Source organism: Malurus melanocephalus, unplaced genomic scaffold (assembly GCF_030028575.1).
Source record: "Malurus melanocephalus ecotype Western Australia unplaced genomic scaffold, MMel_1.1 scaffold_233, whole genome shotgun sequence".
NCBI classification, from domain to species: Eukaryota; Metazoa; Chordata; class Aves; order Passeriformes; family Maluridae; genus Malurus; species Malurus melanocephalus.
The window spans coordinates 445195-467283 of record NW_026623465.1 but is presented as its reverse complement, the minus strand read 5'-3'; the positions used below and the strand labels follow the sequence as shown (position 1 = coordinate 467283).

General features: G+C 51.4%; 1 protein-coding gene across 1 annotated transcript; it reads left to right on the top strand.

Annotated features, from left to right (window-relative positions):
* The first annotated feature begins 36 nt into the window (after positions 1-36).
* GLYCTK (glycerate kinase) lies at positions 37-14953 on the top strand. The gene is made up of 5 exons (XM_057374805.1): positions 37-153; positions 8433-8828; positions 9164-9315; positions 11112-11287; positions 11880-14953. Exons 2-5 carry the CDS (start codon positions 8542-8544, stop codon positions 12783-12785), a joined length of 1521 nt encoding a protein of 506 aa, XP_057230788.1. The 5' UTR covers positions 37-153; positions 8433-8541; the 3' UTR covers positions 12786-14953.
* The last annotated feature ends 7136 nt before the right edge of the window (positions 14954-22089 follow it).

The following is a 22089-nucleotide window of genomic DNA, read 5'->3' as shown; positions in this document are numbered from 1 at the left end:
CGTGCGCACGGGCTGCTGGGACGGGGGAGGGCGGGGTGGCCTACGCCCGGCGGCCATATTGAGTGTGGCAGGAGTGGCAGAAAGGGCTGCCCGCTCCCTGTCCGCCGCGGTTAYCCGCGTGTGTCACCATCCCCGCCGCTCCTGGGGCCCCAGGTGAGAAGGGGCGGCGCGGGGCAGGGTCGGTCAGCTGTGACGGGGCCGGGATTCATTACCCACCCGCCTGTCCGTGCATATTGCGGGGTGGGGGAGGCCGCGTTGGGAGCATGACGTCATCCAGTAGAGCGGGCAATGGCCTCGCGCCGGTAGGGGTACGTCACTTCCGGTGCGGGGCAGGCGGGGCGTCCTGGCGTTGCTGAGGGGGCGCGGGAACCGCGGGACAGCCTCACCCTGCGAGAAATGTTACCGGATTGTGCTGGTTAAAGGCGTCTGGCTGAGTTTCCAGTGGAAACTAGAGAGAAATGCTCTGGTCGGCAGCCGGCTGAGCATGGGTCAGTGTGTGCCCAGGTGGCCATGAGGGCCAGTGGCACAGGGGCTGTATTGGTAGCAGTATGGCCAGCAGGAGCAGAGCAGTGATTGTGCCCCTTTACTGATCACACCTCGGGTGTTGTGTCCAGTTCTGGGCCCCTCAGTTCAGGAAGGGTACTGAAATACAGGAGCAGATCCAAACAAGTGCACCAGAGCTGGTGAAGGGCCTGGAGGACAAATCCTGTGAGGAGCAGCAGAGAGAGCTGGGGGTATTTAYCCTGGAGAAAAGGAGCTACTGGGGAGACTTTATTGCTCTCTACAGCTYCCCAAAAGGAGATTGCAGCCTTGTGTGGATTTGCCTCCTGGGCAACCACTGGCAGGATGGGAGGACACAGCTTCAAGCTGTGCCAGGGGAGGTTTAGGCTGGACATCAGGAAGAATTTCGTCACGGAAGGGATACTGAGACATTGGAATGGGCTGCTCAGGGAGATGGTGGAGTCACTGTCTCTGGAGGTGTTGAAGGAAAGGCTGCATGTGGCACTCAGTGCCGTGGTCTGGTTGACACTGGTTTTGGGTCATAGGCTGGACTTGATATCTCAGATTCTTTTCCAATATAGTTGATTCTGTGAATCATTTATGGGGCACACAGGCTGTGCTGGCCTCTCAGCAGAATCCGGCAGGAACAGCCTCTGGACAGCCTAGTGTGGCCAGGGAGCATCAGTCAGCTCCCCCTCCTTTGAAATTCTCCATGATCACTTTCTCACCTTTCCCCTCCTACTTTCAGTCCAGCTATTGCACTTTTTTATTTCCCAGTATTTTTTTATTCCTTTAAAGTCCTGCAGGCAGTCCTGCAGTCCATGGTCCTACATCACATAAGCTCTCAGGTAAAGGTGGGCAGCACACACTTAAGCCTTTGAGAAACACACAGTGGCCTTTGAGGCTGTTGCTCCAATACACACACCTTGAAACTGCTTTTTTCTATCATTAATCCTGATGACAGGCTCAGTGTGCCTATTTTTGTGTATTTCTTACCTTAAAAAGCTGTTCTTGGAGTGTAACRGCAGCTGTGAGAATCTCACCCCACAAAGATTTCTGCTATTTTAAATTTAGAACACCCGCAGATCTTCTTGTCACTTCGGTCCCCCAGAAAGTCAGAATCAAAAGAAAAAAATAAACCGTAGATGCCTTCCTGAATGTTAATTGCATTTTCCTTTCATAGTGTCCAGARTAGTTTGATTTTGTATTTGGCTCCTGTTGCCCTCCTGTGGTCAAACCTCAGCAAGTCCAGGGACTCCTAAAGCTCTGCACGTTCTTCAAATAGGCTGAATTATTTTGTGTGCATGTCTGATTTAGTTAAATATTTCTTTTCTCAAGTTCCTTGCCCTTGCTATTTGCTTGCTGAAGGTCCCTGTTACATGTTTAGAGAGCTCATCCTTTCACACTGCAGTGGCATTGGCTCCTCAGAACAATTTACCTTTTTTACTTTTAAACAACGACAAGGTTTTCACACCAGAGTCCGGGGAGACTCAAAAAACACCCTCATTACTCCTGAGGGTCTCRGGGTCAGCTGTCCCTTTGTTAGGCCAGTTCAAAACCCACAAGTGATTTTCGTGTGATGAGAGGTTTTAGAAAAGCTCGGAATGTCGTGCCTCCTGCACACTCTAAATTACAGGATCAAAGCCTGGATTATCTCCTGCGGGCCCTGGAGGTGAGTCACCAATAACATCATAAGACAATTTACTTCAAAACACCTACAATACTTAGCTAAGTTTTAGAGTTGTATAACACCGTGGGTTGTTGATTTGATATTTTGTCACTTCCTTTTTATTCTTCTGCCTTTCTTCCTAATCGTTGGAACTTAGTTTGTCAGTTTATACCAAGCTGGAATTCAGCTGGCAGGATAATTGGATCTCCTAGAAAAATGTCATATTAAGTAGGAATTATGGATAATGCCCTTGCAAAATTAGTTAATGGAAAAAATGTTTAATTGCTGCTTGAGTAATATCGATCAAATGCAGTTATTCTACCTATGCATTTCTGTATTAGATACCACTGGAATCTGCAGAGTACAGGGACTTGTGCTTGCTCAGCAGCAAAAATTCACACTTCTCCCTACTGAGGGTCCTGAGTTTGCTGTGGGTCCTGACCTTGAGTTTATCACCTTCCTCTGGAAGGTGCCTCCATCAGCAATTCCCCCAAATTAAGCGCTCTGTGCAACCCTCTGGGTCACTAATGAAGCCTTGGGGTGACACGAACCCCAGCAGAGTCCCTGTTGATTACCAGATGTCAGCTGGACCCTGAGCACTGATTCCTGCCCTCTGAGCCCAGTGGTCAGGCTGGTTTCCAGCAGGGCTGGCCRTGATTGCCCAGCCCACCCTCCAGCGTGCTCACGGAATGATGTCAAAAACCTCAGCAAAGTCCAGGCAGTTCACATCTGCTGCCTTCCACATCCCCCACAGCCTCTTGTCTCAGCCCAGAGGGCAGCTGTAATTGTCATCCTGTGACTGATTAAGATTCCTGGCTCTTTTTCCTCTTATGTTATTTCCAACTGAGGAGCTCATAATTTTCTGCTATTAATCCCAAAGACCATGACCTTGTACTTCGCAGCAATGAATTTCAACCCCTTTCTACTATTCCAGTCCTCAAGGCTTGCAGCTTTTCATCTTCTCCAGATACTGTGATCCTTCCCTGTATTTTAAATGACTCTCATCTTTGATGGCAAGTTGACTCAGAATGGGGAGTTTGAGAAATTACAGCATGAAAGRAAGTAGACTTGGCATGGGCTTGGCTTCAGGGTAGTAGTGTTCTGTGTTGAGCTACAGAAGAATTTTTAGTGAAAAATTTTTCTTCCTTGCAATCCCCAGTGTACAGGAAAATCATTTCCAAAAGGTATATAGGGAGTGAAGGGAGTGTGACCTAGAAAAACTAGTAAGATGCATATGTCAAATCCAGTTAATTTTTTTTTTGCTAATGATACTGATCTATATATATAAAATGCTGAATAGAACACTTATCTTCCCTGTGTTTGGCCTTAAGCCACATTCCCCATCAAAGGGAAAGAGACCCTGTTGACACTTTCCTGGTGAGTAAATCCGTCATGAGAGCAGCATATTTCTTTTCCAAGCAACATATAGAAAGCCATGTATTGGAAACTAGGACTCCTGGGTTTCCCAGAGCTCAGCATATTCTTAAAACAAAGGTGTCCATACTCCACTCTACTTTGTCCCTTTTCTGCCTGGCAAACCCTCTGGTCTCATCATGCTGCTGCTGTCCACTCTCATCCTCTTTCCCACTTACAGATGCAGGAGTACTGCAATGGGTGGGGGCAAAGGGCCTTTCACCCTGTCCCTTCACACCCACTCATGTACCAGACCTTTCACAGCTGCCCATCCTTGCTGCAGATATTTTCTCTTTTACCAAATGTGAATGAGGCAGTGCGGTAATTTTATGCAAATCCATGTGCAGATTAAAAAATTAATCAAATTCTGAAATTTTCATTTAAAGAGATTAGTCTTGAAAAATCCCCCATCTAATCCTCCCAGAATAGTCACTTGGAACAAGCCTTCACTGCTTTGTTTCCCTCCTGGGTTCAGTGCATCTCCTTGAAAATTTTCTTGTAATGCTTTTGGGACCATGTGGAGCAGCAGGCTTGGGTTTGAGCAGGCTCACCAGGCGAATTAAAGTTGATATATCAAATGATAGAGAAGATGTGTCAGTAAGTGGGAACGGGGGAATTTAAGGCAGTAAAATCTCTGCTCTGTTGTACTTTGTAGGTAAATTCCCCTGGTGATGCAGGAGAAATGGAAGCGGGGAGCCTTGGTGAGTCTGTCAGTAATTTACATGCCGAGAGGCCAGAAAAAAGTCGTGCAGCMAGAAAAACGAGGAGCAAGAGACACTGCTAAAACTTGCTGTGTCTGGGAGTTTACTACTGTGATCTGTCTTTTAGAGTTTGAGCTYAAAATTATCCTCAAACAATTGGGGTTTGATCCAGCGCCATCTCACATATTTTCCAAGCCCCTCAGGGATTTTGAAGCTGACCCTGTACAAGGTGGGGCAGCCACCAATCCTGGAGGAAGTCCAGAGGCATCCTGACTGCATTAAAGTAACCTAGGTCCCTGAAGTTCTCAGTTAAATTAGACATTCTGGCACAGCACCCTCTGATCTCACAGCACCTGAAACGCTCAGGATGTGTGTGTGGTTGGGTTGGCCTGCAACAAGTTCAATTGCCCCGACTTCAAAAAAACCACATGCCCAAGATGCAAATCCTTRAACAAACCTCCAACCACAGCACCTGGAATAGCTCAGCTCTGCCCAGTGATGGCAGACTGGCCCCTAGAAAGGARTATTTTTCTGACTTTTAAGTACCTGCCATGGAGTGAGGTGCTGGCTCATTTTTCTCACTGCATGGGCATGGCCAGCTCATTTGCTCACTGTTTTCCTCCCCAGTGTGACTCCAAGTTTATGGCTCAGTCTCTGCCCTGCTATGTCCATGCTTTTGGTCCCTTGCCACCATCCAATTTACTTGGCAGCTTTACCACATTTCTGCCCCTACTGCTGGATTGTTTCTGTCTCCCTCTGACTTTGGCTCCTTGCCTGCAGAATTGCTTTAATTAAAAAGTTAATGAAAGGTAATGCAAACGAGCGTTTTGCCTGTATTTTATCACAGTCCAGCTCCTTTCCCTCCCTCTTTCCCAGAGAAGGCGAAAATGAGAAGCTGGGGTTTTGCTGCTTTTTGGTATGAGAGCTAACAGTGGAAATTTCTACAGGCTTAGGAGGAGCCTTCTGAAGAAAGGGCTTATAATGGTGAGTGTAGATTATTATAAGTGTGTAGATTATTCATCAATGAAAGCTGAGGAAGTTTTCATTTAAAGGGGATTAATCTAAACCCCTTACAATCCTCCAGCTCTCTTTGAAACAGGCAATTCTTAGCATCATTTTCATGCTAAGCTTAGTGCGAACTTACAAAAAACTTTTCAAAAGACTATCTATATCCCAGCTCCAAATTATCCTAACCAGGGACAAAGGGAAGGTGTGAAACCTGAACCCCATTCGTGCCTATAGCATGTCACCTTATATCCATGTAGAAGAGGGCTCATTCATCCCTAAGTGATTTCCCTGAAAAACTGGGAAACTAAGATTAGTGCAYGAAGCAATATGAGTCACATCAGCAGCCCCTTCTCCCAGCCCAGGTTCCTCCCAGCCAGCAGTGGGAAGAGGAAAACGTGGGGATGTGAGGGTGTAATTTCCCCTCGTGCAGCTAACAGGCAATTACACTGCTTCTAAACCCACCATCTGGGGAGGRAGCCTGAGAGCTGCCATTTGGGTTATTTTTCTTTCCACAACTCCCTGTGTTTTGGGGTGATATTCAGTTCTCTTGATCTTGTTTTTAAAGCCTTAGTAAAATGAGTAGGAGTTTTATTTTTTGTTAATATCTACAGTGGATTTCATAGCAGTGATTTATAGCTGTTCCCTGATGACATTTAGTACCCAGTGCCTGAGACTGTATAAATAAATTACATAAAAATGGATTCGTGGTATCATTAGCAGCACCCCCATTCCAAGGGGAGCCTCCAGTGAGTCTGTGTGTCTAATCAGAGCTGACAAGGAGGAGAGTCACTCACTGAGACATCCAAAGCAAATGGATCTGTGCCAAATTCAGCTCTCTGTTGCACTGGTACAAAGTTGGATAACCTCTGACTGCAAGGGGGTTTTACACTGTATTTATTCTGCCTTTGCACCTGTATTCTGAGATCAGGCAGTGGGCCCTGAAATCCTGAGAAGCAATGGAAAGGTGCTTGCTGACTCTGGATCAGGCCTCAATGGTTAAAATATAATCTGAGTTCAGAGTGCAGAAAACAGATTACATGCCTGCTATTGTACCGAAATGCTTTCCAGAGTAAGCATTAGCAGTATGTACACAAGTGCCAGATGAATTAAGCTGGCATTTAGTTTTTCCAGCTCCACTAGGAGAGGATTGCTTTTAAAGAACTCACGTCTGCTGTGTCGTGTCTGGAGCTGCTGAACGGGGCTGCCAGGAGGGCACGTGTGACAGGAGCCACRGTTGCAGGTCTGGTTGTGCTCAATTCCCCGGGGCTTCAGGGTCAGCCGTGCACAGAAACATCAAGGCAGAGACAAAGCCTGTTAAAAACTTTAGGGCTTTATTTTCTTAAACTCCCCTAGTTCCATTTAAGCTTTCTTCTCCAGCCATTCCTGCAAACCCTGTATCACAGCTCAGACGAGGTGACCTGGGGTATGATGCACCTCTGCTTTGTAGCACCTTCTTCTGATTGCTCTGTGCTGCTGGGTGAATCAGAGACCTGCAGGGAGCACAGATCCTTATCTCTGTTCCTGAGAGGTACACAGCTGACTTCACTGCAGCCAGCACAGTTACCCTGGCCCTCACTGAGGTGGGGTCAGTGGTATAAACTGCTGGCAGCCTCAGAGTCCAGTAACAAAGTGGTCAGGGCACCCTGTCTTTTATTCTCCTCTCTCCTCGTGCTTGAAAAGCCAGTTCTTCTGACCAGTACCTAAAGGGAGTACAGACAGGCAGTTAATCTTTTGCTTTTAAAATCTGTTCTCCTAAGCATTAAATTGTTTACTGTTAGTCTTGTTCTTAAGGGTCCTTTCCCATTTCAGTGATTCTTAGGATTCTTTCTCTGACTAACCTTTGATTCTCCATAGAGCCTTACCTCCAAGTCCCTTTTACAAATATTTCAATGTGCCCATGTTTCAATGCCTGAGAAGGTGCTTGTGTAGAGGTTTTTTGTGTGAATCATTTGGGTCCCTGCAGCAAAATAAGCCATATTTAGACCTAGAGGAGCTACTGAAAAACTTGTCCAGCTTAATGATTAACACCTTGCAATGCTGGGAGTGTCAGAACAAAGAGACCTCTGGACTCCTGAGACTCCTAAAAGAAGCCCTTGCACAAAATACATCCACTTACAAGAGAGAGGATTAACTCTCTCAGGTAATTTCAATGGGTCTGTGAATCAAGTGTGTTGCCCCAGCTGCTTCAGCCTTCTGGCACCCTGCCTTAAACGCCGTGAGCTGGAGAGATGCAGATCACAAGGATCTTTGATCCTCAGAAACCAGCAGTGAACTTGCTGCCAGTTAACAGAAGGAAGGAGAAATGCTGGGAGGGAATAGATGTGTGTGTGCTGGCAGGGGCCTCCTTTCCTCTGTCAAGACAAGTATCTGCCCTTGAGCAGCTGAGATCTTTCGGTCCATGAACAGATCTGTTGCATATAATGCTAATGCTCAGTGGAGAACAGCTCAAATGGGCTTTCACAGACACGGCTGGTAACTTTGCCTGGATATGAAGTCTTATTTGGGCTCTAAATGTGATTTTAATGGATAATGAGGACTTAAAGAGAAACGCAAATGAAGCCTTGTGTTAATTTGCTGTTTGGTGAGGAAACCTCATTACTGGTCTCTCTGTGGCCACCAGCAGCAAGGGATGAGGCAGCCAGCAAGGCTGTTGTTTCTCCTTAGTCCATGCCTGATGCTGCAGGGACACATGGGGCAATGCACAGCCAGAGGATGAGATCAGCATTTGGCTAGCATGAGGAAGGGAGTTAATGTAGTGAAAAGCTGTTCCACCCAGAYGCCTTGCTCTCTCCAGGACAGAGAGCAGCTTCCATGGTTTGGAAAGGTGTCAAACGCTAAGCAAATAGAAATGATGGATTGCCAGTGGCAAMGCTACAATGATGGAGAAGCTGGCTGGCAGAGCTCACCTTCCCTGCAGGAGGTGATGAGATTGCAGGGGAATTACAAGCTGACAGGTAGTTTGAATGTGACACTGTCCTTCCCTTCTTCCTGCCTGGGGAAAAGTTAGAAAGTGCTGCTCATATGGCACCTTAATCTAGGGGATACAGGAACTAGAGTTCCTCAATTCATGTTCTGACCTCTGTTCTTTCTATGACAGCTCTGTCTCTTCTACTAGCAAAAATGTTCACTTTCCCTTGCAGGTTGGAGGCTGCTGGCTGTCCCAGCCCTTGAGGCCTTGCCAGTGCTGGCAGAGTGTGCCCAAGCCCACCCCAGAACACAGAGTGGCTCAGCCCTGCCAGCCTGTGCACCATGTCCCTCCGYGAGCACGCGCTGTCCCTGTTCCGCAGCGCCGTGGGCACCGTCCGCCCAGCTCCCATGCTGAAGAGGGCTCTGAARCTCCAGGGAGATGATTGCCCTCAGCTGCTGGTGAAGGGCCAGGCCTTTCCAGTGAAGAGGGACCTGTACCTGGTGGGCTTTGGAAAAGCTGTGCTGGGGATGGCCGCAGCAGCAGAAGAGATCCTGGGAGATCACCTCACTCGGGGGATCATCAATGTGCCGCTAGGGATCCAGGAGAGCCTGCGGCGAGCRGGAATGCAGTAAGGACTGTTTCTGGACAATTGTGGGGAGCAGGAAGGAGGGCTGTAGGCTGCCAGATTTGTCCTCTGRGATGTTGCTGTGAACATCTTAAGTCCTGTCCAGCTGCCCGCCCCATCCACCCCACTGCTCTTATCTTCAACCACCATCACGTCCCAGTGACACAGCCCACTTCTTGTTTTCCCCCCAGCTGCGGGAAAGAGATACTCAGCAAAGGCCATCTCCCTCTTCTGGTCACTCGCTCTGTGCCACTGGTACACCAGGCACCTGCAGGTGACAGCCTGGCTGCCTGTGGGTGCACAGATCCGCAGTGTGACTGCCTCTCTTACCTCACCAGGGAGATGMTGCTGAAGCCACACAGCAAAATCCAGGTCATCGAAGGTGCCAAGAACAACCTYCCAGATGCAGAGGCTCTGAAGGGAGCAGTTGCCATCCAGAAGCTGGCTGAGGGTCTGACTGCAGATGACCTGCTCCTTGTACTCATCTCAGGTAGTGTGGGGATCGCAGGGAATGGGATCCTCTGAGGGCCCCCAGCTGCCTGCCCACCCATGCCCATACAGCAAAGGAATGCTGTGCCAGCCCCTTCAGCATGGATGCTTGCATCTCTGTGGTTTTTTCCTCTCCCTTCTGTCATCCTTTCTCCAGGGATGCAGCAAGAGAAAGCACAGAGCTTCCTCCTCTGCAGTGGACACTCTGCCTTCCAGCCCTGGGAAGAGGCTGAGCTGCACAGGCTGGGTGCTGTGGTTGTGCCGTGGCTGTGAGGTGGCACCTTTGGCCACAGCTTGGCAGCTGCTCCCACTTCTTGGCAAGGAGACACTTTCTTCCTGCCCCCTCCTTACATTTGGGGATGCAAACTTGGAAAAGCAAGCACTTGGTGGACTTGCACGCTCTTRATTTGTGCAGGGGTGTGAGTTGGAAAGCTGAGATTTGGCACTGACCTTTCCGAGGGCTTGGCTCCTTCCCAGCCAGTGGAAATGAAGCCTCCAGGTACCAACACAGTGAGCTGTATGCTTTGCAGGAGCAGCTCTGCACAACCCCAGGGCCTGGCTGCCGGCCCCCAGGCTGTCCCCAGATCCAGGGATGTGTCAGGAGGGATGCAGTGACATCACCTCATCCTGAGCTCAGCAGGGTAGTGGGTGTCACAGGCAAAGGCATGCAGGGGCTTGGAGTAGCTCTGCAGAAATGCCTGGGTCTCCTCTGCTCAGTGTTTATTCCTGTGAGGATGCTGGAGCCTGAGCTGGTGCAGAGAGAGCAGTGCCATCAGGCAAACACCCAAGTGACTGGAAGCTAGCTGTGCTTTCTGGGGATTCCCCTGGGCTTCCTCCTGTCTTCTGGCTACAGGGATCTCCAAGAGACTCCTCAGCCCTTCAGGGAGCCTGTACAGGATCTCCCCGTGGCTGTGACTCCCTATGCATGTGCACTCCCACACAGCAGCCGGTCCCCAACTGCTCCTGCCTCTCAGCTAGATCCCTGGCTATTGACTGAAACACAGGCATTTGCATTTGTTTTTCTTGCTCATCATGTTTTATTGATGCTGATTTGTCTCAAACCTCTGAGCAGGCTTTGCATTTTGACAGTAGCTTTCAGCTGTACTTCTGTGCATGCTCCCTCTCTGCACAGACCTTGCTCTTTTTTTCCTTTGTATTTCCCATCCAATCCACTTCTCCATTAGAACCTTGCCTTCTTTTCCATACTTCCAATGCCTGCTTGAATGAGATGGAATTCCATCAGTGAGGCTATCACCCTAGACTCTGGGTGTGCTTTGTCCTTTGCATCACTGTCACCCCTTTTCTCTCCTCCCAGACCTAGATGAGTGCAGTTCAGCAGTTTCCAATCTTGCTCCATCCACAGCCAGTGTGTTTACACACTATCCTGAATAAATGGAGCCACCAAAGCAGGCAGTGTCCCCATGTGCACAGCACTGGCTGCTGTTTGAGCTGTGGAGGCTGTGCTCCTGCTCACCCATCCAGGCAGCCCTTGAATATCAGCGTGAGGCCCTCCTTGTAGCTCAGTGTAGAGGTGATGGGAGYTGCTGTCCYTTTTCTGTCATCCCCACAGCACTGYAGGCATGTGGCACCCCCATCCAGCCAGACTCACACCGCCTGGGTGAAGTGATTAAAACCCATTGGTGACGATGACTGAATGCCCCAGAGATGTTAGCTTGAGTCCCCAATCTGCTCTGCCTTCTCTCCAGATACTGGTGAGGGAAAAGGCTCAAGCCTTGCTCTTCTTTGTCCTCGTTCTCTTGCTGTCCTGATGTCCTTGCCATCTCTTCTGCATCCTAGGGGGTGGATCAGCCCTACTGCCTGCTCCCATCCCTCCCATCCTCCTCGAAGAGAAGGAGAAACTCACAAAGATGCTGGCTTCCCGAGGAGCTGCCATCCAGGAGCTGAACATTGTCCGGAAGACTTTGTCCGTGCTGAAGGGTGGAGGGCTGGCCCAGCTGGCACATCCCGCACGGGTAATACAGGGAAAGCCCCTGCATGCCCTGAGATCACCCATCCACTCTCAAAGTAGAGGTTTAATCAACTTGCAGGGTTTTTCTCCAYCGTGAGTGAACACTTTGCACACTCTGGCTGAGATTTCACTGARGACCAAAACTCTCAGGGTGACAGTGGGAATTCAGACTTGGGAAACATCAGCCATCCTATCACACCACTCTTTGCAGACCCCGGCCCTCACCCAGTAGGCACTTCCAAGTGTTGGTGCTTCAGCACAGTGCTTTCAAGGCTGGCTCTGACCCCTGGCTCCCCTGGGGCTGTTCTCAGTGTGTGCCATTGCTGACCCCATACTAGGCTGGGCCTGGCAAGTGCAGTGTCACAGGTTACATCTTCCAACATGATGGTCCAGCATCAAAGGTGATYGTAAATCTGTGGGTTTGAGAAGGGCAGGGTAACATTCACAGGACCATAAAACAAAAATGGGCCAAGACCTGCCCCATTTCTGTCTGCTTTGATGTGGAGGTGGCTCTCAGAGCAGTGCTTATGCCAGGGCTCTTGTGTGATCACCTGTCTTTGCCTCCTGCAATAATCTGTGGGCATTTCTTTCCATAGGTGGTGAGTCTCATCCTTTCTGATGTGATAGGTGACCCCCTGGACATCATAGCGAGTGGGCCCACTGCTGCCAGCTCCCACAGTGTCCAAGACTGCCTTCAGATACTCACCAAATACAACCTGCTGCACAGCCTGCCCAAGTCCGTGGAAACCGTCCTTTCCAGCTCTCCCACCAAGCCCTCTGCTCCAGAAAACTACTCCCATGTTTCCAACCTCATCCTCGGGTCAAACACGCTGGCTTTGGAGGAGGCCAAACGCCAGGCCGAGGGTCTGGGCTATGCAGCTCTGGTCCTGAGTGCAGCAGTCCATGGGGAAGTTGGCCATGTTGCCATGCTGTACTGCCACCTGATCCAGCTGCTCTGCCTGGGCTTTGCCGGCCTCGGAGAAGGGCCCCTGAGTGACGAGCTGAGGGGGAATCTCCTGCAGCTGTCAGCACAGCTACAGATCCCAGGCTTGGACCTTGAGGAGTTTCTCCAGGCCCTGCGAGGATTAGGGCCCGACAGACCGGTCTGCATTCTGGCTGGTGGAGAAACCACAGTCCAGCTGCAAGGCAGCGGCAAGGGAGGGAGGAACCAGGAGCTGGCCCTGCGTGTGGGGCTGGGGCTGCACAGGGCTCAGGCCACAGGGGCCAGCAGCCCCCAAGGGAGGTGTGAGATCCTCTTCTTGAGCGGGGGAACTGACGGGCAGGATGGGCCCACCGAGGCAGCAGGRGCCCTCTGCAGCCCAGCGCTGGTGGCTGAGGCACTTCAGGAGGGCCTGGATGTGGAGGCTTTTCTCAGCAACAACGACTCCTACACCTTCTTCAGCCAGTTCCAAGGTGGGCGTCACCTCCTGGTGACAGGCTTGACAGGCACCAATGTCATGGACATCCAGGCCATTTTAATTAGAGCCATGGAGAGATCATGAAAACTCCCTCTGCAGATATCCAGATGCACTTAATTAGRAGCAGGAGTAAATGAAAGCACCAACGCTGCAGACAAATGCAAACTACTTAAATTAGGGCTCACTGTCGAGGCTGCTAGTGTCTTTGACAGAAAGAATCCACTAATTAGACACATGAGTGGATGTCCACAGCAAAAACAGCCACTTGTAATTGCGGGGATCAGAGGAAGGTAAGAGGTCACATTACAGACAAGGAAAGTGGATTTGAGACTCTTGTGACTGTTTCAACTATAGCTGAGAGATGGGGAAGTTGAGGCTATGGCAGGGCTGCCCTTGCTGCACTTCCAGTGCCCGCAGCTCCAGAGCAGCTCAGCAGTGGGGTTCTGGGGGTTCACTGGAGCACATTACAGCGACTGAAGGATGCAAATGCAGTAACAGCAAGGTCTGCCCACCTGAGCATGGAGGTGGTGGGGGAATGTGGTGGGAAGGGGACACCCAGCAACCGCTCCATGTGCCAGCACAGTGCCCTGCAGCTCTTCCCACACCAGGGTACTGAGGTGACAGGGACCCCAAGCTCAGAAGGATGCACACCCAGGAGTGTGGYTAAGAAGAACATTGGCAGAGAGAAGTTGATGATACTATCTTGGTGACACAAGCAGTGCACAGTGACAAAGARCATGGCATACCTTCACTGTGCAGCRTAAGGAAAAGGACGAATGAAGTGCYGTGACAAGCCAGCCAAGCAGAGCCCTCCTCCAGCCTCCTTCACTCCACAGGAACATCTTCCCTGCTGGTCCCTGTTGGGAGAGCCTYCGTGCCAGCAGCATGTATGCTATGAGCTTTCATGGTGTTGTTTTCCAACTGTCTAGAAAACAGTCGTGCATCCAGCCTGAGCCACTGACCTTTCCTCTGCGCTGAGGCAGAAGTCGCTGTCATTCTGATTAACTCTGCTAATTCCACAGAACAAAAGGCAAGGAAACCTTCATGCTCAGCTCTCCTGACCCATGCTGCTGAGCTGATCAAAGGGCAAAGCTGCCAGAGCTGTGGTCTGACAGGGAGCTGCTCCCCCCACATGCATGAGGACACGGTGGTTATCACGTTTTTGTCACCTACTGCAGTGTGATATGTGGGAGAGCAGAGATGAGCTTGGTTTCCCAGGACGTGGAGCCTACAGTGGGGCTGGATTTCGGGAGGGCTCTGCCTGTAGCAACAGGCACACTGACGGTTTGGCTGGATATTCAAAGGACTTCAGCTCAGCAGCCAGTATGACCCAGCACGTCCGACTCCTTTTGAATATCTGTCTGTTTGTTACAGAGCCTAAGTGGGAGCTGAGCTCCTTTGAAAATCCTGCTCTAATGTAATAGGACACGCTTGACTCAGACTCTTTCCAGACAGACCGACCTACTCCGTGCAGCTGATCTCATCTCGTGACATAAATACACAGTTGTGCCAACACCCTGAGTCGTGGTGTCTCGCTGAACAGTCGTTCTGCACCCCACTTCAAGGTGGATCAGAGGGTGGGGTTTTGAGGAGGATGCAAAACCGCCTATTTTGGTTTTGAAGCCAATATTTAACAAGTAGGGATATCAGCAGGACCATCATGGGGCCCAGTGTCAGTGCCAGGCTGGCAGCTGGACAGTCTGGGCGACAGCCCAGGCTCAGAGKCAGGCACAACCCTGGGAATTTTCAAAACACCAGTCTTGCCCAGTGGTTTAAACTCATCCACGCATCTCATTTGTCCTCAGAGTCTGAWGGTCTTCTGTAACATGCCTGAACTTGCTCACAGCAGCAAACAGCTCCAAGATCTGCTGGGGAAAATCTGCCAAGCGTTACAGAGCTCGCTGTGGCCCTGTAATGTCAGGGGGTGGTTGTGCAGGAGAAGCTGCTTTGTGCCGTGTGTTTTTCTCCRGAGGTCGCTGGCAGGTCGCCTGCTCCATGCCCAGCAGGGCAGCTCCACAGGGCCACTAGCATGGGCAGCGATACAGCCAGAGTATGGGCTGCAGCCAGCATGACTGCCTAAAGCTGGCTCCACAACCTGGAGAGTGTGGCAAACGCTCCCTGGACTATTCTGCTCCAGCAGAACACAAGTGACTCGGATTGCAGGCTGAGGTGCCTGGCAGAGGGGTCACTTGAGCAGAGTGCCAGCCTGGGCACGCTGCCACAGGCCCACCATAACCCCCTGCCCAGTGCTCTGCCACACTGCTGAGCACCACCCTGGGAGCTGCTGCTTGTGCTGCCTCCCAGTCACGCTCAGAGAGCTTGGACTAATGCTGGCTGGCTTCCCCCGGGAAATGCCTACCCCAGGCATCCTGAGCAGTGTCCTTGCTTCCTGAATGGTGGCTTTTCATATCGATTAAAGAATGTGTGTTGGGGAGGAGAGAAGTCTAATAAAAGGTTTGTTGAAAGGATGGCGCTATTTGAAGCACATTTCACATCTACCTTTGCTTGGCCGCTATGTATGGATTTTGTTCTTGTCCTTTCTTTCCTAATGATGAGCTAACAGGCCAGGGGGAGGTTCAGCAAGGACACCCAGGCTACAGAAATACCTCTGTAATACTTCTACCTGGATAACTTGAAGCTGCATTTCCAAGAGGTTGTTTGGGTGGATCTTGTGCAGCTTCCGCCTAGGGACAAAAGAAGCACTGGAGTGTGCACAGCCCTCACAGACAAAGCATCATCTTATTCCTCTGGACAGTGCTCAGCAGGGAATTGTCTGTTATTGCTCCAGCCCAAAGCCAGCTCCCTCTGACCTGCAGTCCCTTCACAAAAGGGCAAAAGGCCCCATGCATGAGCCAATGTACATTTAGTCCACACTGGTTGGGTTTAGCAGGATTTGTGAGATAACACAAATCTTAAGACATGAGAGCATCGCTTACCTGCCTGGTAACAATTTGCCTCTGGGCTGTGAGGAGCAATGACTTTCCCACTGGGAACTCGAGTGAGTCACCACAGCTGAGCAGGATTTTGCAGCTTGTCCATCCTGGACAGGATATTGGCCCCATGGGAATAAAGCTGTGCAAATGAAGAAACAGGAATGTGGCTGTGCTCACACCAAACAACCCCGGCGTGTGGGCTGTGCTGGACCAGCTCCGGGCCACCCTGGCTCTGGGRTGCTTGTGCCTAAGGAGAAAAGTCACAGGGTGAGTGAAGACAACAAGAGCCACTCAGGTTTGACACTCCCAGTCCCTTTTTATCAGAAAAGCAAAACTTTCTACACCAGCCAGCCTTCAGGAAAGAGGCAGTTGGGTGAAGATGGCCAGCAGCTACCTGGCCATATCCCTACACATGGGCAGGGGACACTAGGTGGGAAAAACATGCCCAGATGCTGGGTGGGGAGCAGGTGAACAAAATCTGGATTTGTTCAGGGTTGATTTGCTCTCCTAAGCAGGCAGCTCGTAGCCAAACAGTGCTAAGGGCTGGGAGAAGTAACGGCGTTATTAACAGCACGAGCTTTTGGCAGTAAATTAAAAATCTTGGCTGCCGCCCTTGGCTCTGCTCTTGCCTCTTAGAAGACATTAATATCACAGCTCCCCAGCATTCCCATTATCACTTCATTAAGGATCCAATAATGATAAATGTGGATGGTTTTATTTTGCATGGAGCCTGATTAATGGCCAATAATTCACTAGGTGTTAATGGGGCCCTTCCTTTATGGAGGCATKGCAAGGGGCTGCCTTTCATCTCCTCCACAAGCCACAATTTTCACTATTTTCGCTAATGTGACAGATACAACACAAACCTTGAAAGAGCGGCTGAGACCTCTTGAGAAACCTTGAAGAGCATCGTGCCCGGGGCAGCTCTTGCTGTCGTGGCCATTCCTCAGCATCTGTTCCTCTTCTTCCTCCCCTGTGCTGCTGGCAGTGCCTGCACCCAGATGCTGCCAGTGGCTGTCACYGAGCTCCCAGGACAGTGGTGGACAAAACCAAAGCAGCAGATTCCCCAGGGATGAGCCCAGCAGTGCAGTCACCAGCGCTCTCCACAGCAGATGGGGTGCAGAACCAGGCCCATCCTTGCAAGGGGGCTTGTGCTGGCCTCGCCCCAAAGCAGCTGGGCACCCCTCACCTGCATCCCAAGAGGGCTGAGGAGCCTGGGATGCAGGACGGAGTCCAGGCTGAGGCCAGCAATCCTCCAACATCCCAGGGGACAGCTCTGGTGGCTCCTCCGAGGCCGGCTCCCGTGGGCAGGGGCTGCTCTCCGCCGCAGGAGCCCGGCGTACTGCACGGCTTCAATCCCTATATGAAGTGGGATGTATAATCACATAGGAATAAAAAGCCATACAAGACGGCAGGCTGTGAGACGCTCCAAGCTGGCGGGTGATGYGACAGTCCCTCTGCAGTGGCTGCCACGGCCCCCGCTGGGATGGAGCCGGACCCCAGGGAGCCCCCAAGAYTCCCCCCAGCCCCTGTACAGGGTCTGTGGGGAGACAGAGGAGCCCTGCATCAAACAGAGCAGAGAGGCGATGTGTCAGYCAGGAGAAAGCTTGGGGAGCCCCAGAGCCGCTGGAGAGGGAGCCCCAGGAGGTGTCAGCGCTTCCTCCCAGCTCTCCCAGCTGACAAGGGCCTCCCATCCCAACTCCATGCTGGGAGCTGTGACAAGACTTGTTCTGTGCTACACCCAGACCTCCTCTCCTCCCCTCTCACAATCCCCATCCTGGAGCATCGCCCTGCAAGGGCTCCTCCAGCTCGGGAACCCCCTGCTTGTGCCACCACTGTCCCCCAAGGCTTTACCAGCCCCTCCAAGGCAATGGGTGCCACAACCCTCCATCACAAACACCTGTGAGAGGAGAAAAAGGAGCCAGCCTCCTCCCTGGGGAGGCCAGAGCATCCTTCWCCATCTGACCAGGGAGAGAAGAACCTGGCAGCTGGAGCGAGCAGTTGCAGGGAGCTGTCAGCACCCAGCTGTCAGAGCCCAAATCCCCTGGCAGCCCATTAGGAGCAGCTCCTGGCTGCCTGCAGGAGCTCCTGACAGGGCCCAGGCACTGGTGTGAACAAGCACGGATCCTCCACTAAGGAGCTGGATGTGGGGGGAAGGAAACCAGGGAACTGTTCCTTCAGTGAATGCTCACCGAGCTGCGCTGGCACAACCCCATGTTCTGGGGCAGGGGCAACCAGGGCTGGCTCCCTCGGGAGCCCACCCAAGCAGTGCTGGGGAGGATGCCAAGTAGTGGCCATCAAAAAGGGCTGTTTGTGCCACCTCCTCTCGTCCTGCCTTTCTGCTCACATCCCAGCAGCGATTCTGGCATCTGTGGGATGGGAGATGGAGTAGAGCCCATGGCAGGAGGGGACGGGTGGTGGGTGCAGCCTCAGGCAGTGCAGCCCAGACTGAGTAGGGAAGAGCTTCTTCTAGCTAAAAATAAAAAAACAAAAACCCCAAACCAAAACAACACCACAAATCTCCCAACAAAGTATCAATACACTCTCTGGTTGCCACACAGCACCAAAAAACTCTTTTTGCTGGCCCAGGACAGCACAGGTGACCAGCAGCCTCCAGCTGAGCACCATGTTGTTGTCTAAGGCAGCTCCAGAGGGGCTGAGCCACCCCAGAGCCATCACCCTGGGCTCCCCTTAAGCCAGCAGGAGGAATTGCAAGCATCAGGATGCCTTTTGATGCCACGGGGAAGCACTGGGAACATCAATACTCTTTGAAATACTCCCAGAACATCAACACTCCCAGAACATCAACACTCCCAGGAGCCTTCCTCCACCCCCAGTGTCCAGGTTTCTCCAGGGGCTGGAGCTGTGCAGAAAGGTGAACTCAGCACATCATCCCTCGTGGGATGTCCCTGCCCACCCTGATGGTGCATGGGCAGGAGTCCTGAGGGGAGGGTCCCCACATGTCCCCTCTATAGGGCAGTGCAGGCAGGGGGCTGCTAGACACCCAGGGAAGGGGGAATCCATCCACAGAAGCTTTTTTTTCAGTGCAAAACCTGAAGGGTTTGGCTTTCCACACCAGTATTTCCTACGCTCTGAGAGCTGTGAGGAGGTGAGGGTCAAACCACACCACTGCCACATTTTGGGAGGATGGAGGGGCACAGCCCTGGCTTTCCCTCAGCCGGGCYGTGCCATGGAATCCTCAAGATTAGGCACCGTCACTCTGGAAAGCACAAATCCCATAACTTGAGGGGCTCGACCCAACTAAAATCGGCAGCAAAACTCACAGAGGAGGAGAGTGGTGTCTCAGGGTGGCAGGGAGGAGACACGCACAAGTGATCACAACACCGGAGGGAACCGGACACCGCGATGGCAGCGCCGGCCCCTCCATCGCTCCTTAAGTGCCTCCAAACCAAGTCAGCAATTACGGGATCATCAGCTGATGAATTGTAGGAAAAGATGTGTTTGTGAATCACTGCACCCCGGCTGCGTAAGAACACTGCCGGCGCTGGATTTGGGAGCAATTACTCTCCCCGAGCATGTGAATCATTAGGTATAATTACCCTAATAAATAAAAGGAAGATAACTCCAGTCGCCAGCCTAATCGAGAACAAGCTTTTTTCCAGGAGAGCTGTATGAAATAAAACCAGGAGCACGAGACAGAGGGAAAGCAGGAAGAGGAGAGCTTCAAAACCTGGATGTGCTGTTAATCCTTCCCACAGCGACCAAAACCAGMCGGCAGCAATGGAACCTCTGCCACGGGTCCCCACAAAAGTTTGGTGGCAGGGAATTTGCCAAGTAGGGTTCAGGCTTGGATGCAACAGGGCTGTCCCTTCCTAAGGCATCATCCCACCTGAGCACAACTTCTCTTGGCAAAAGTTTCCTTGCTACAAAAATTCAAACAAGTTAAAAAAATATATATATATATTTTGGGGATGATGGGGGGGGGCACAGTTACTCAAGTAACAAAACCATTTTGCTTTTCCCCTGGGAAACGCTGGAATGGAAAAAAAAAATACTCTAAGCCCACCCCACTCAAAGTTGACATTTTGAAACGAAGCAGCAATTTTCTTCTCCACTTAAAATGTCATCACAGACTTTTGCTGTAAAAAAAAGCAGCTTTCCCTGAGTGACATTTTGAGGGGAAATGTTGACTTAAAACCAGAAGGAAACCCCCAGTCCATGCAATGAAATGCTTCGAGCAGCAGTGAGACTCCTTGCAGGAAAATTGGTATTTTTTTTCAGGGGAAAAAAAAACCAAAAACCCACAAGAAAAACCCCAACTACACATATTTAGCAGTTTGAATTCCCACGGGACAAACCCATCCTCAAGGAGGCAAGACTTTGGGAAAGGATGGAGCAGCATCACTGCTGTGCCCTGGAAGAAACAGCAAAGAGAATTGCTAATTCTGGGCAAGTTTTCTCAAAAGCCTTGCAGAGCAAGGAGTCAGCARCAGAGTCTGTGTTTGTCCTGGCAGGTGGTGCTGGCTCTGTCCTGTCCCTGCAAGAGGCAGGAGCTGCTCCAGCCCAGCCCAGCAGTAGGGAAGATGCCAAGGCCAGGGGGTGCTGGCACCAGAATGGGGAGCCCTGGTGAGSAACAGCAGGGTTTATCTCACAGCCTTTGAGGGGAAAAATTGGATTTAATGTGTGACTCATGGGAATCCTTCTTGTTCCCCGGGGAGAAAGAGGATTGTGGCTCACTCCTCTGCTTTCGAGAGGGGCTGAGCTCTGCCGAGAGATGCTCGGTGAGATCAGGCTGGGTCGTGCTGCCTCTGCTCGGGCTCTCCTGCTAAGTGGGGTTTGACCAGGAACAATCTGTGCTTGGGCTCTCCCTGGGACCACAGTTATTGCTGCCTAGGTTTTGTTTTTTTTAATAAACCTGTAATATGAGAAGCCTGCCCAGGAGAGCAGAGGGATTATTGGCAAATAYCGTGTCCTGTTTGCCAGGCTTCGGGGGGCTTTAGCCACACAGATTAACTGGGAACAGAGAGAGGGACACAAACCACTGGGATGGGACAGAGCAGAACTGAGTCCTCTGAACACAGGGCTGCAGCAAAATCCTGCAGACAAGTATCCTGCAGCCTCCAAAGGAGAGGGCTGGGTGGGAAGGGCTGTGGAATCCTAATTAGCTTTTTGATACTAATGAATTGGCACTGAAGCAAACAAGCCAGCAACAGTGCCCAGCACAGCTCCTGCCACATCCCAGTCTCGGTACCGAGCACTCCACACAAGGGGGCTCAGTGGCACAGTCCCCAGGGCAGGTGACAGCCAGGGACATGGGGACCCAAAGAAACAGGGTGAAAAATGGGGGACGTGCCACTGTGGGATGGGAACAACACTGTGGGATGGGATTGCTTTGGGACAACAGGATAGGGAGGATACAACATGTGCGGGTTGAGGGCACACAGTGGGACACRCCATGGTTCAGTCACCATCACCACAGCTCACACCACCAGCTGCCACCACCCTGCCAGGGGCTTTCTGCAAAGCCACAGCTGAGTCACTTCACTGCCAGGTGAAGCCAGCAGCCCAGGGATGGGCACCCCATCACCAGCTATGCCAACAGCTCAAGCCACCAGCTGGAGACACAAGGTGTACAAATAAGTTCTCACACTGGACATTTGCATCCCAGCCCCTTTTTAAGGGCTCCAAAAGCCTCTGGGRCACCCAGCAGGCAAGCCAAGAGGAGCCACAGGGTGGAGAGCAAGGGGACCATGCCATGGGTGCTGGGGACATTCTGTAATATTAATGAGTACTATTAATTATTGAATGCTGCTAGGCATAGTTCCCTCTTGCTCAGGAACAACCAGTGACCAACTTCTTGTCTGCAATGCTGACAGCTGCTCAGGGAGGTGAAAGGGTTGCTCACACATCACCTCCAGCACTCTGGGCGCACCCCTGAAAGCCACCCACCAGCAGTAGCTGGATACACAACCCAGCCACAGTCCCACCACAAGCCAAGCTGGAGCTGTATGATACCAAAAACGAGCAACACAAGCAACTCTGTGCAGAAGCATCACTTCACACACAACCKTTGAGCCCRGCTCACCTCCCCCCTGYCCTCATCAGCATCTCCAGAACAAGRCCAGCCTGGGAGGACACAAATTCTACCYCAATGCCTAACAAATTAAACTCTGCTTACCAGCACAACCCCACAAAGGACACACCACCCTCCCCTCTACTGCTTTAACCTCTTATAAACCCTCCTGGAAAGGCAGGAATCACTGTGTGCTGTGCTGAGCCACCAGAAGTTGATTAAGCCCTAATTAATTGCATTAAGGTCAGCCAATGTACTCTGTTAAGGAAGAAAGCCAATAATTAAACTCCACGTGTGGTGTGCCTCTGCCATTAGCTCCCCAGGCTGCAGCGGCGGCGTCAGGCTCGGCGGGGTCACAGCCAGCGCCGCTCGCCAGCACATGGCGGTGGCAATCGGGGAAATAATTAAGTGCTGGGCATAA